At 38.3% G+C, this 13974-nt stretch overlaps 2 protein-coding genes across 3 annotated transcripts in view; one reads left to right on the forward strand and one right to left on the reverse strand.

The window, feature by feature from the left end:
• The window catches only part of SPON1 (spondin 1), a 273983-nt gene that overhangs the window by 75768 nt on the left and 184241 nt on the right, over positions 1-13974 (forward strand). For both annotated transcript variants that reach the window (XM_073808641.1, XM_019948110.3), the window contains exon 3: positions 6161-6294. In XM_073808641.1, coding sequence (XP_073664742.1) covers positions 6161-6294 — 134 coding nt within the window. The remainder of the gene's footprint in view (positions 1-6160; positions 6295-13974) is intronic.
• On the reverse strand, positions 2180-2841 carry KANTR (KANTR integral membrane protein). Its single transcript, XM_073807929.1, is given in 2 exon segments — positions 2180-2787; positions 2790-2841. Coding segments are annotated over 2 exon segments (225 nt in total). The 3' UTR covers positions 2180-2614.

The following is a 13974-nucleotide window of genomic DNA, read 5'->3' on the forward strand; positions in this document are numbered from 1 at the left end:
TCCTTTTACAGCATATCATGTCCACCTTGCAACAAAAAATTAAAAGGCAAACCAAAAGGCAAAAAACACATCTGAAGAGATAGAGAAAGCATCAGAACCAGACATGGCAGGGATGTTGGAATTATCAGACAGGGAATTTGAAACAACAATGATTAATATGCTAAGGGCTCTTATGGATAAAGTGGACAGCATGTAAGAACAGATGGGCAATGTAAGCAGAGATGGAAATCCTAAGGAAAAACCAAAAAGAAATGCTACAGATCAAAAACCTTGTAACAGAAATGAAGAATGCCTTTGATGGGCTTGTCAGTAGACTGGACACAGCTGAGGAATCTCTGAGCTTGAGGATATATCAACAAAAACTACTAAAACTGAAAAGCAAAAACACAAAGACTGAAAAAAACAGAACAGAATATACAAGGCCTATGAGACAACTACAAAAGGCATAACATATGCATAATAGGAATACCAGGAGAAGAAAGAAAGGAACAGAAGAAATACTTGAGACAATAATGACTGAGAAGTTCCTCAAATTAATATCTGACACTAAACCAAAGATCCAGGAAGCTCGGAGAACGCCAAGAAAGATAAATGCCAAAAAAACTGTACCAAATCATATCATTTTTAAACTACAGAAAATTAAAGATAAATTAAAAATCCTGAAAGAAGCCAGAGGAAAGAAACACCTTACCTACAGAAGAACAAAGATAAGAATTATATACAACTTCTCAGAAACCATGCAAACAAGGAGAGAGTGGGGTGAAATATTTAATGTGTTGAGAGAAGAAAGCCACCAACTTAGAACTCAGTACCCTGTGAAATTATTCTTCAAAAGTGAAAAAGATATAGAGACTTCTTCAGACAAACAAAAATTGAGGGAATTTGTCGCCGGTAGACCCGTCTTGCAAAAAATGTTTACAAAGTTCTTTAGAGAGAAGAAAAATAATATAGGTCAGAAAGTCAGATCTCCATTTAAAAAAAGAAGAGTATTAAAGAAGGAATAAAGGAAGGTAAAATAAATTTTTAGATTTTTCTTATTCTTAATCTAACAGATAATACTTTGTTCAAAATAATAATAGTAACAGTGTATTCAATTATATATGCTTATGTCTATATATGCTTATATATGTGTAAGTGAAATGAATGACAGCAATGATATAAGGGAAAGGAGGAAGGAATTAGGGATATTTTGTTATTATAAGGTACTTGCACTATCTTTGAAGCAGTTTAGTGTTATTTGATGGCAGACTTGGGTTAGTTGTAAATGTGTACTGAAAACTCCAGGACAACCATTTTAAAAAGCCAAAAAAAAAAAAAGTATAATTGATACGCTAAGAAAGGAAAACAAATAGAATCATATAAAATTCTCAATTAGAACCAAAAAAGACAGAAAAAGTGTGAAAGACAGAAATAGGAACAAAGAACAAGGCAACAAATATGGTAAATATTAATCTGCCTATATCAATAATCAGTTTAAACATCGGTGGTCTAAACAGATCAATTAAAAGGTTGTCAGTGAATCAAAAACAAGACCCTTATATGTTGTCTATAAGAAACCCACCTCAAATATAAAGACATATATCAATAGATTAAAAGCAGGATGACGAGAAAGATATACAATGTTAACATTAATCAAAAGAAAGCAGGAATAGCTATATTAATTTCAGGCAGAGTGGACTTCAGAGCAATGAAAAGTTATCAGGAATAAAGAGAGGCATTACATAATGATAAAGGGATCAATACTCCAAGATGATGTAATAATCCTTAATATGTTTGCACCTAATGACAGACCATCAAAACGTGTGAGCTGAGGGCTTCCCTGGTGGCGCAGTGGTTGAGAGTCCGCCTGCCGATGCAGGGGACGCGGGTTCGTGCCCCGGTCCGGGAAGATCCCACATGCCGCGGAGCGGCTGGGCCCGTGAGCCATGGCCGCTGAGCCTGCGCGTCCGGAGCCTGTGCTCCGCGACGGGAGAGGCCACAACAGTGAGAGGCCCGCGTGGCGCCAAAAAAAAAAAAAAAAAAGTGTGAGCTGAAAACCTGTAGAACTGCAAGGAGAAATAGATGAATCCATTGTCATAGTTGTAGACTTCAGTTCCCCTCTATCAGAAATGGACAGATGTAGCAGGCAGAAATTCGGTAAAGACATAGTTCAACTCAGCAGTGCCATCAATCAGCTGGATCTAACTGACATCTATAGACTCCATTCAACAACAGATTACACGTTCTTCTCAAGCTCACATGGAACATTCAACAAGATGGATCACATTCTGGGTCATAAAATACACCTTAACAAATTTAAAAAGATAGAAATTATACAATATCTGCTCTCACACCACAATAGAATTAAACTAGAAATCAGTAATAGAAAGATAGCTGGAAAATCCCCAAATAGTTGGAGATTAAACAATACATTTCTAACCAACACATGGGTCAAAGAAGGAATTTCGAAAGAAATTTTAAAATATTGTGTACTAAATGAAAGTGAAAATACAACTTATCAAAATTTGTGCGATGCAATGAAAGCAGCACTTAAGGGACATTTATAGCATTGAATGTACATTTTAGAAAAGAAGAAAAACTTTAAATCAATAATCTAATCTTCTACTTTAGGAAACTAGAAAAAGAAAAGCAAATAATATCTAAAATAAACCGGAAAAATAATAAAAATTAGAGCAGAAATCAATGAAACTGAAAAAAGAAAGAAATCAATAGAGAAAATCAATAAAACCAAGAGCTGGTTGTTTGAAAAGATAAGTAAGATTGATAAGCCCTTAGCCAGGCTAACTGAAAAAAAAAAGAGGAGACACAAGTTACTAATATCAGAAATGAAATAAGGGACATCACTACAGATCCCATCACTACAGATCCCTTATTACAGGAATAAGAAGGAGTATTACAAACAACTCTATGCTCACAAATTTGATAACCTAGATGAAATGGACCAATTCCTTGAAAGACACAATCTACCAAAACTCACACAATAAGGAATAGAAAATATCAATAGACCTATACCTTTTAAAGAAATTGAATCAATAATTAATATCCTTCCAAAACAGAAAGAACCAGACCGAAATGGGTTCACTGGTGAATTTCTTCTTTAAGGAAGAAATTATACCGATTCTCTACTTCCTAACTCATTCTATGAGGCCAGCACCACCCTATTACCAAAAGTAGACAAAGACATTGCAAAGAAAGGAAAACTGCAAACCCATATCTCTCATGAACATAGATGTAAAATTCCTCAACAAAATATTAGCAAATCAAATGCAACAGTGTATAAAAAGAATAGACACCATAACCAAGTGGGATTTATCCCAGTCATGCAAGTCTGGTTCAGCATTTGAAAATCAATTAATGTAATCTATCACATCAACAGGTGAAAGAAGAAAAATCACATGATCATATAAATAGATGCAGAAAAAGCATTTGACAGAATCCAACACCCTAACTCTCAGCAAACTATGAATAGAGATAAAGGTCCTTAACTTGGTAAAGAGCGTACAAAAAACCTACACTTAACATCATACTTACTGGTAGGAAACTTGAGACTTTGCTGCAAAGATCAAGAACAAGGCAAGGATGTCCCCTCTTACCACTACTTTTCAACATCATACTGGATGTCCTAGCTAATACAACAAGACAAGATAAGGAAATAAAAGATATACAGATTGGGAAGGAAGAAATAAAGCCATCTTTGTTTACAGATGACATGGTTGTCTACATAGGAAAATCTGAATCGACAAAAAACCTCAGGGAACTAATAAGCAATTACAGCAAAAGCTTGACGATTGCCTGGGGTTGTGGGAAGGGAGGGATGAATCGGCAGAGCAGAGGATTTTTTAAGGCAGTGAAACTACTCAATACAATATTATTATACCTTTGTCAAAACCCCATAGAACACCAAGAGTGAACTCTAATGTAAACTGTGGACTTTGGGTGATGATGTGTCAGTGTAGGTTTCTGTAGGTTTATCAGTTGTAACAAATGTACCACTCTGATGCCTGATGTTGATAATGGGGAAGGTTGTGCATGTGTGGGAACGGGGGTATATGGGAACTCGCTGTACTTTCTGCTTAATTTTGCTGTGAGTGTAAAACTGCTCTAAAAAAATCTGTTTACTAATTTGTTTTGAAGTAGCTCACAGTATGGAGAAAATAGAGTTGGATCCCTACTCCATCACATTAAAAAGTAAATTCTAAATGGATTGAAGGCCTAAATGTGAAAATAAAATTATAAAGCTACTGGAAGAAAATACTAGAGAATATCTTTGTGATCTCAGTGTTTTTAGCAAGACCAAAAAAGTGCAAGCCATAGGGGAGAAATTGATCAATTTGATTAGATGGAAATTATTGAAGAATTCTGAAGATAATATGAACGTCTGGGTGACAGAAAGATATTTGTAAATGATGAGCTTTTCATATCTGGAAAGTCCTACAAATCGACAAGAAAAAGAAAAATCCACCGGTAAATATTTTGAGTAGGCAATTCACAGGAGAAACATGTGAAGATGTTCATGTGAAGGAGATGCTCAAATTTGCTAGTATTAAATGAAAACAAGATACTACTTTACATCCATCAGGTTGGAAACAATTAGAAAGTCCAATAATCACAAGTACTAGTGAGGATATGGGGAAATGGGAACAGTTATGCATAGCTTATAGAATGAAAGTAGGTAAAGCTATTTTGCAGAACAATCTGGAACTACTTAGTGAAATTAATATGATTATACCTACAACCTCACAACCAAGCAGTCCCACTATATGGTTTATATTGCTGAGAATCTCTCAGGTAGGTTCGTAAGCCGAGCAGCATGAGGATTTGTATTACTGCAATGTTTGTCGAGGCAAAGAGCTGGAAGTCAGTTAAGTGCTCCTCACTGGGAGAATAAGTAAAATGTGGTCCATGCATGCAGTGGAGTACTAAGCAGCATCAGTAGCAGTGTTACATTCACATGTAGTAACATTGACATATCTCAAAATTATAAGATTAAGTGAAAGAAATATTAAAATACAAAACAACTCTATGTAACTTCAAGTAAATTATACACACACACACATGTAATATATGTATATAGAGATAGTCAGAAGGACATATATTAAATACTTAGGAGTGAGCAGTAAACAAAGGAAGGAAATGAGAGATGTATAAAGAATATAGAGGTAAACAAAACGTTGCCTTTGCTTTGCACAGTGATGAAAGGATATGATGTGACTTATTTTTTTACCTGCTTTCCTAAAAAAAAGAGGAATTAAAAAACATTTTAAATAAAGTAAATACAATATGGATATAATGATCTCATTAAGTTGTATTTGAAAATTGAATGAGTAATTCATATAAAGCACTGAGCTTAGTACCTAGCCTACACTAAACACCCAATAAATGTTCTCTGTTAATGTTAGTAACACCACTCATGACACAGCTACTACCAATCAGTTGGAGTTGGCACTTAAGACCCATTGGATTTAGACGGTTTCCCCCAAAAGATCCGTTCAGGTCTAACAGTCTGTGGTTCTACGAGAAGGATAGGCAAGTCCTGGCTGCAGACCCAGAAGCAAGCCGGAGAAATGGTGAAAACAGCCTTGTGGAATGGGAATGGCTACCAGCTTTTTTGCAGTGTCATAGGAAATCTTGATGGTTAACTTGGGAGAACACCGGTATAAGGCACAAATTAAGAAAGGAGAGGCTGCAAGAGTAAACAGTGCTATAGAGCTGGGCGACTTTATGTACTTTGGTATACTTACTCCAAAGGGGGGTTTTCTTTTAACATTTTAATTTCAAGCTATAAAATTGAATCACAACGTCTAGGTATATAGTGTTTGCTTTGGATCATCTTTCCCCCACCCTCCTCCTTCCCTGAAGTGGGACACAGGTTGTTGTAGTGAAATGAGCAACATCATCACCTAGTGGCCTGTCCCTCAAAGTGCTGACATAAGATCCTGGTCCCAGAGAGCGGAGAACAGGTGCTACATCCTTGCCCTTACGTTAATTCAACAAGCATTAAGTGGGACTCTGTGCCAGGCACTGTTCTGGTGTCTTGGGGATGTAGAACTACTAACAGAAAATGACAGATTTAAAAATAAAATTAAGGAAGTGTCAACACGGAAACTTCCCAAAGTGACATTGCATTTTAATGTGTTTATTTTCCACTGGTTTTCCACAGATCATAGATGAAGAAGAAACACAATTTATGAGTAATTGCCCCGTTGCGGTCACCGAAAGCACCCCACGGAGGAGGACGCGGATCCAGGTGTTCTGGATAGCGCCCCCTGCAGGAACCGGCTGTGTGATTCTAAAGTAAGTGAACAAGGGAATCCTTGCAACACTTCACTCCCCTTTCCTGTGCTCTCTCGAAGTCTCCGTGGTGCGGTTGCAGAAGGAAAAGTGCCTTTATTGGGGCATCAGACAAGTTGTATCATCTCTCTGCCCTCCCTTATCTTGACTCTAAAACAGGACTATGGGCGGTCTTTTGTAAAGTGCTATGAAAAGAATCAATCACCGGAATCTCTGTTTTCTTCCCATGCAATGATCTGCTGGTTACTCTCTATCTTCCTAGAGATAATGACCCCTATGGCTGGTTAAGAAAAATTATGACCCGGGCGAGGATAATTTTTGGCTTCCTCCATCTTGAATACACCCCCTGTCCTTAAGCTGTGCTAGGCTGACCTGAGACCTGACTATAACCTCCGTTGGCCCCAGGCTCTGCTTTATGATCCTGTCTTCTTCCTTCTCCCATCAAAATTGCCCTCTTGCACCACCTCCTATGGGGCATCTTGATCCTCATCTTGGTGAGTTACAATAGATGGTGAGAGGTAGAGCCAGCCAATGGTTTTCCCATGAAAGGTAGCATTATCTCAAACCTGTGCTTCCAAAGTTGTATGTTATAGAATGATGTTCAGGGAGATGTAAATAGGTGGGCAGGAAATCAATTTCTATGGTTAAATAACTTTGGAAGATGCTGTATGCTATATATCTCCTTCTTGCAGATTCACAACATATATTAGCATATTGAAGGTTTTGCAAAGTCCTGCCAAAAAAGAAGTCTGTTTAACTTGGTTTCACCCAGCATTTCCCAGACTTGACTGCAAAGCTCCTTTTTTTGCTGAGACATCTATTAACATTAAGTAGTTTGAGAAATGTGGCTATAACCTGTTTTAAATACATTTTAAGGCTCTATAGAGTGATGCTGAGAATTTTAGGATTTCAGACAGGCAAATAGTCATGGGTAGATAGATAAGCAAGGCTCCAATGCCAGCATCCAAGAAACCGTTTTTCCTGGAGTTAGGGGCTGGGAACTTCCCAACCATCTTCTACTTCTTTAAATCCCCTAAGGCCTTATGTATATATTTGGTTCATTTGTCTGAACCTGTGGCAGGTGAACATTTCTAAAGACTTACAACTACAGCCCAGCCCTGAGGAGAGACTGATAAGGAGGCATTCCACCTAGGCTCTCCAGTCCCTGCAGTTTCTGGACCCAGCTGTGCCTGCCTTATGGGAGAAAAAGAAAGCTTGCAGAGATTTCTGGAAGCCTCTGTCCATTGTCCAGACACAGTCTTGTCTTTGGCCTCTTTTTGCTGCCATCTGTATGGACATCATTTATTTTTTTCTTAGTTTAATGCCAGCTGAGCATCCTTCCTCAGATTCCTTGAGAAGTTTGGCTTTTGGCACTAATCTACATTGGTGATTTGTTTTAAATTTAGAAGTAGAATTTATGTATAAGTATAAATCCCAATATATAACATGTATCTAGTATCTAGTTGCAATGTGGGAGAAGGCCTTGTGGGAATAAACGAAGACCACTGAACTGAGAAAAGAGGCTATTTATTCAGAGCTTGCTATGTAGCAAGGAAGTCAGCTGCCATCACTAGCATTTGACAGAGACTCAAAGGCAGGCAGAGGAGTGGGAAAGCTTTGCCGTGAAAAATAAGAGAAGATTGTGGGTACTTTCTCACTGGAGATTGTTGGCATGGGGAAGCTGAGGGCGGGCTAACTAGAAATGGAGCATCTGATGTGATTGGTTTGGAGAGCATATTAGGCTTTCTCTCACTGGTCCTGAGATGGAAATAGAGGAGGCAGTGGGGCAAAATTAGAGAGTTGACATCGTTGCCCAAGTCCTAACCGTTCTGGACTAATGGCTGCAGACGTTGTGGTTTGGCTTCCCATTTACTGCAGAGGTTGGGGGTCAGAGTTCTATCGTCACTGTCAGATACAGCCTAGCCTTTGTCCATTAGTATATTCAGTCTCTCAGCCTGGAGACCGGGTTCTCAGCTTGGCTTTCCAGTACCCACACCCCTGCCCATGGCAGCCCTATCACTCCACAGAGGGGCTCTCCAATATCAGATCTGTGTGATGAACCTTCCTGCTCTAAAACCCTCATCCCTTTGGTGTAGATCTCTGGTTTTCTTTGACTTATTCTCACAAACCAGAAGCCTTTGATCTTCCTGTCGGAAGCCAAAAAGGCTTCTCTTGTTTACTGTTAACAATGAACATATGTGAACATATGTTTATCCATTAACAGTAAACAAATGTGGCTTGTTCAGTCACTCATTCTTTCAGTAAATGTAACTGAGCTTCTATTTGCACAGATGTCCACAGTGTACAGGCAACTGAGTTAAGATCTTGGCCCTAAAGGTTCTCACAGGCCAAATGGAGAAGAAAGAAAGGGACAACCAGTACTGTCTACCATGAAGTCAGCTGCACATCTAGCGGGCTTTGTCTAATTTAATCTTCACGACAAACTTCCCCCTTTTATGCAGGAGGAGACAAGTCTCAGTGAATTAGGCAAGTTTCTTGAAGTCATACTTCCATTTAATGCCAAAGCCCCATGTTCTTCCTTTCTTTTATCTTTTTCTGAAGGAATTAAATGTAATCTATAATTATTCACTAAAGAAATCATTTTATAGGTAAGATGTAAATACATTCACATTGTAAAATTTCAAACAATACAGAAAATAGTGAAATACAGAAAAATACAGAATACAAAAAAAAGTGAAAATTCCCTGACATTTCTCCCAATAAATCCCACAGTCTTCTACCCCAAAGTAACAATAGATATCAGTTTGGCGTGTATTTGTTAGACTTTTATCTGTGAGTTTATACACATATAAAAAACATACAAGTACCCTTTACACAAATGGTATCATGGTCTACGTGATGTCCTGAAATTAAATAGGTTTTCACTAAATAAAAGGTATTAGAGATATTTCCAGGTCAGAACATATGGATCTATCTCTGTTTTTGAACTGTTGCATATAATCTACTGTGCAAATGTGTTAGTTATTCCACAGTTGATAGACATTTAGATTGTTTCCAGTTTTTTACTATTACCAATAGTGCTATAATAAACATCCTTATACATACCTCTTTGAGCAAATATGCAGGTTTTTATCCATGGTAGCTGCCAAGAAGTAGGATCATAAGGGCTGGACATTTATAATTTTAATAGACACTGCCAGATTTTCCTCCAAAAAGCTTGCCAACTTAAACACTCTCCCTGACTGTGAACAAGAGAGCCTGTTTCCTTATTTGCTCAACAACTCTTTTTTTTTTTTTTTAATTTGGCTGCACCAGGTCTTAGTTGCGGCATGTGGGATCTTTAGTTGTGGCATGCGGGATCTTTAGTTGTGGCATGTGAACTCTTAGTTGTGGCATGTGAGATCTAGTTCCCTGACCAGGGATTGAACCCGGGCCCCCTGCATTGGGAGTATGGAGTCTTAGCCACTGGACCACCAGGGAAGTTCCTCAACAGCTCTTGATGTTTATCATTCTTTAAAGTTCTGCCCATCTGATGGTTAAAAATGGTGTCTTGTGGTAATTTATATTTTCCTGTTTACTAGTAATATTAAGAATCTTTTCAAATATTTATTCCATTTTTATTTCCTCTTTGTAAATGGCCCATTCATATTCTTGTCCATTATTCTAATAATGTTTCTTTTAAAAATTGATGTTTATATATTTCCATATATTTATATATAAAATATATGTGTATATTATATGTATAAAATATATTTTATATTATGTATTTTATATATAAACATATATAAATATATAATTTAATATATTTAAACTATATTTATGTTTAAAATTGATCCTTATATGGTACAGATAATAACACTTTGTTATAAATTTCAAATATTCCTCTCCATCTTTCTCTTAACTTTGCTTATGAGTATCTAATCATCCAAAAATTTGGCATTTTGTTTTAGTCAAATGTATCCATCCTTCCTCTTATGAATTTTGATTTGTATCTTGTCTAAAAATAATCTTCCTACACCCAAGGTTATAAATATATTCCCATATTGTTAATATTTTTATAGGTTTAAAAATAAATTTAGGTCTTTAATCTTCCTGGAATTTAATTTTGTGAATAATATGGTATCAATAAGCCTCAAGAAAAAATAGATGGCGTGCTCCGCACGAGGTGCCAAAGGGTCGTTGAATCAGGGGTCTGATTATGATGGTGTGGCCAAAATAAAAGTGAGAGGAGCCTTTAGCACCCATGTCTGAAGGGGCGAAAGGAGCGTGCAGAGGACGGGGCAGAGAAGACCACCACCTCCCAGGGGCTGAGAACTTCAGTTAAGGGAAGCTACTAGCCTGAGGTGACCCACAGGGATCCCAGTCTTGATTCCCTGTCGATTCTCCCTTTTGATCTTGACTCCCACCACGAGGACAACGAAGCCTCGTTGATAGAGTTCACACAGATTCTCCTCTCCCGCAAAGAACAGGGTACAGAAGGTTGAAGGAAGTAGCTGGAGGGACAGACCAGAGCTGTCCACACAGCTGGGAAATGAAAATCTACCTGTTTTTCTCAAAATGGCTAGGTAGTTGTTTCACATCCATTTATCACATAGTCTGTCCTTTCCCTTATTGTTTGAAATGCTACTTTAACAAATATAAAATTTTTATACATGTCTGTTCTGTTCTGTTGATCTTTTTTTTTTTCTGTTGATCTTTTTATCCCTGCACGAAACCCACACCATTTTATAGCAAAATTTTATTTTATGTTTTGATAGCAAGTCATCGCTCATTAATCTTCTGGTTCAAAATGTTCATGGCCATTCAAGCAGATTCATAATTCCAGACGAATCATAGAATGAGTTTGTGTTGTGTTTAATAAAAACGTATATTGGGATTTTGAATGGTGTTGCAAACCCTACAATATGTTTTTATATCGTAGCAACCTACAATGTGTTTTCCCAGTTAGAAATATGGAATATCCCCTCTTCAGGTCTTTTATGTCCTTCAGGAAAGTCATGTACTTTTTCCTCATTTGAATTAAACATTCTTGTAAGGCTTTTCTTCCCCCACAGGTATTTTATACTTTTATTGCTTTTGTGAATGGGTTCTTTTTTCCTGTTAAAGTTTCTAATCATTGATTGCTTGTGTTTAGGAAAGCTATTGATTCTTGTACCTTGAGTTTGAGTTTAGACAGTGCTGAACTCTCTTAATAGTTCTAATGCTTATTTTTCATTTGGGGGGGAAATAATGAATAAATATACCTTTGTATCTTTTTCATGTTTTAGTTTATTATCTATCACCTCTAGTACAATATTAAATAGTGGTATTCATGCTTATTCCTGATTTTAATGAGAATACTCTTATAATTCACTTTTAAGTATAACAGGAAGTACAGGTATCAAACTGATGCCTTGAATCAAGTTGAGAAATACCCTTTATCTAGATGAGAAAGTTTCCTTGTTTTTCTTGTGGAAGGTGGTATTGGAGAAACCAATCACAACCAGTATTCCATGTGTCCAGAGCTGACCATCACTGAGAAAGACTCAGAGTATAAACAAGGATCCTGACTTTCAAGACACTTTCCTGAAGTCTAGTTGTGGTGTAAATAAAAATACGTATGCAAAACTTAGCCAACCCAAGACAGACATGAACTGGGGACAGATTAAACATTGTTAGTCAGAAAGTAGATGAATGAAGAATGTAATAATGGGAGCACCAGAGCTCCTTAGAAAGGTTAGTTTATATCTTGAAGGCAGTAGTAGGCTGTGGATAAATGGACAGAAGGGAAGAGGTCATTCCAGGTGAAGGGTGTGAACAGAGTGAAACGAACGTGAGAACTTAGAGGTGAGAGTAAATATGGCGGCACTGGGAGACAGTAAACAGACAGACTTGGTGAGATTAGAAGGTCATTGGGGGCCGAAATCCATTGCTAAATCATGCAGGTTCTCCAATGTCAAGATGAAGAGGTTGAACTTGATTCAAGAGGAACAAGGGAGCCATTAGTGGATTAAACAGTGGACTGACATGCTAGAAGGAAGATTCACTAAAAAGTTAGTCTGGGTGCTTACGTCTGGCAGCAAATTCCAGGAAAGGTGAAAGGGGAGACACTAACTTTGTTGCAGAGCCCTCACTTTCAAAAATGGGCATTTGTGTTGCTGTGTTAGGGTAATATTCCTGGGAGAAGGCAGACTGGTAGTGTAAGCTGCAGAGTCTGCTACATATCTGTAGATGACAGCTCTGAAGCCCACGTAGCTGGTTATGTTCCTTTGCCCAGGAGGGCTGGGAAGGGAAGCACATCGCAATTACAACTTTCGTTTTGGCACAAACCTGACACCATTTCCATTTTCCATTTGGATGCAAAGATTTGAACATTTCTAAATTACAGGCTTTTGAGACATCCCTCCTTATAGCCTTCTCCCTACAAATGAATGACCCAGCACTTAAAGTTTCCGTGGCATGCTTCAACGCTGCAAACTGTTACAGCAAAGTGGTGACTGGTTGAAAGAAAAAGCCTCTGTGAATAGAATAGATGTTTACAGACCCCATCAGAGGGAAGTCCTAGCCCCTTAAGTCTGATAAAAGTTTTGTCCCTGGAAGTGATCTTGTCTTTCCATACCTTCATTGCATACATTTATTACTAGACTTCTGACACCCACTTGTCACTTCTTGGGAGGGTTTTGAGATGTGGGTTGCCTTACCCTGGAGGAGATAGTCACTTGGCGAACCATTTGGGGAATTCAACCGTATGAAACAATGATTGGTTGCAGGCAGTAATAACAGCCCAGAGCCAAGCCCTGGTCTAGGTGCATTATAGATACTCGTTTAATCCCCAGAGCAACCCTATGAAGTGGATACTATTGGGATGCTAAGGCACAGAGAGGTTAAGTAACTTCCCTAAGGTCACAGGGTAAGTGACAGAGCTGGGATTTAAACAGAGAAGCATTCTGGGTTCCAGAGTCTGTGATCTTAGTACTGTACTCCACCATCTCAGGCAGGTCAGGTTCACCTGCAACTTCTCCTTCTCCCCCAACATGATTAGTTGCCATAACTGCCTCTTCTTTCTCTCAGTTGCTTTACGTTCACTGCCTTTCTCACAGGCACTTCTTGCCTCACTATTGCAGGAACCTTGTACTGCTCACACTAGTTCCTTGCCCTGTGATTCTGCCTCTTACTGGTATAAGAATTGCTGTCCTCATAGGCAGCTGAGTCATACCGCTTACATAACAAACTTGAAGGGGGCTCTGCATCACCTTCCAGATCAAGTCCAGAATCCTGATCGGAGCATTTAAGTCTCCCTATGTCCTTTACCAGAGTCCCCGACCAGCCTCTTCTTCCTCTGAATCCCTCCGTGAACAATGTTCTCTTGCCATTCTCGTCTGCTCACTCTCTTGATAACATTTATGGAGAACCTACTGTATGCAGTCAATGAGGATTCAGAGACTGTCTCTGAGAATGTCACAGTCTAGGGCTGAAACACAAAACAAGTCAAGTCCACAGTCCTTCATCTGCATTTCTGAAACCCAAGAAGCTCTAAAATCCAAAAGGTATTTTCGTAGCTCATTGAGGACCCAACCCTGCCTTGAACTGACTTGAAGTTATTTATAGTCTTTTACTGTAAATATTAATGTGTTCGATGCTGCCCCAGACCCTGATGGGGATGTTGCAAAATATATGCAAAGTACCCCGTATTATCTTTCTGAAATCCAAAAATATTCTGAATTCTGAGATACCTCTGGCCTC

The sequence above is a fragment of the Tursiops truncatus genome, chromosome 8 (assembly GCF_011762595.2).
Source record: "Tursiops truncatus isolate mTurTru1 chromosome 8, mTurTru1.mat.Y, whole genome shotgun sequence".
In the NCBI taxonomy this organism is placed as follows: domain Eukaryota; kingdom Metazoa; phylum Chordata; class Mammalia; order Artiodactyla; family Delphinidae; genus Tursiops; species Tursiops truncatus.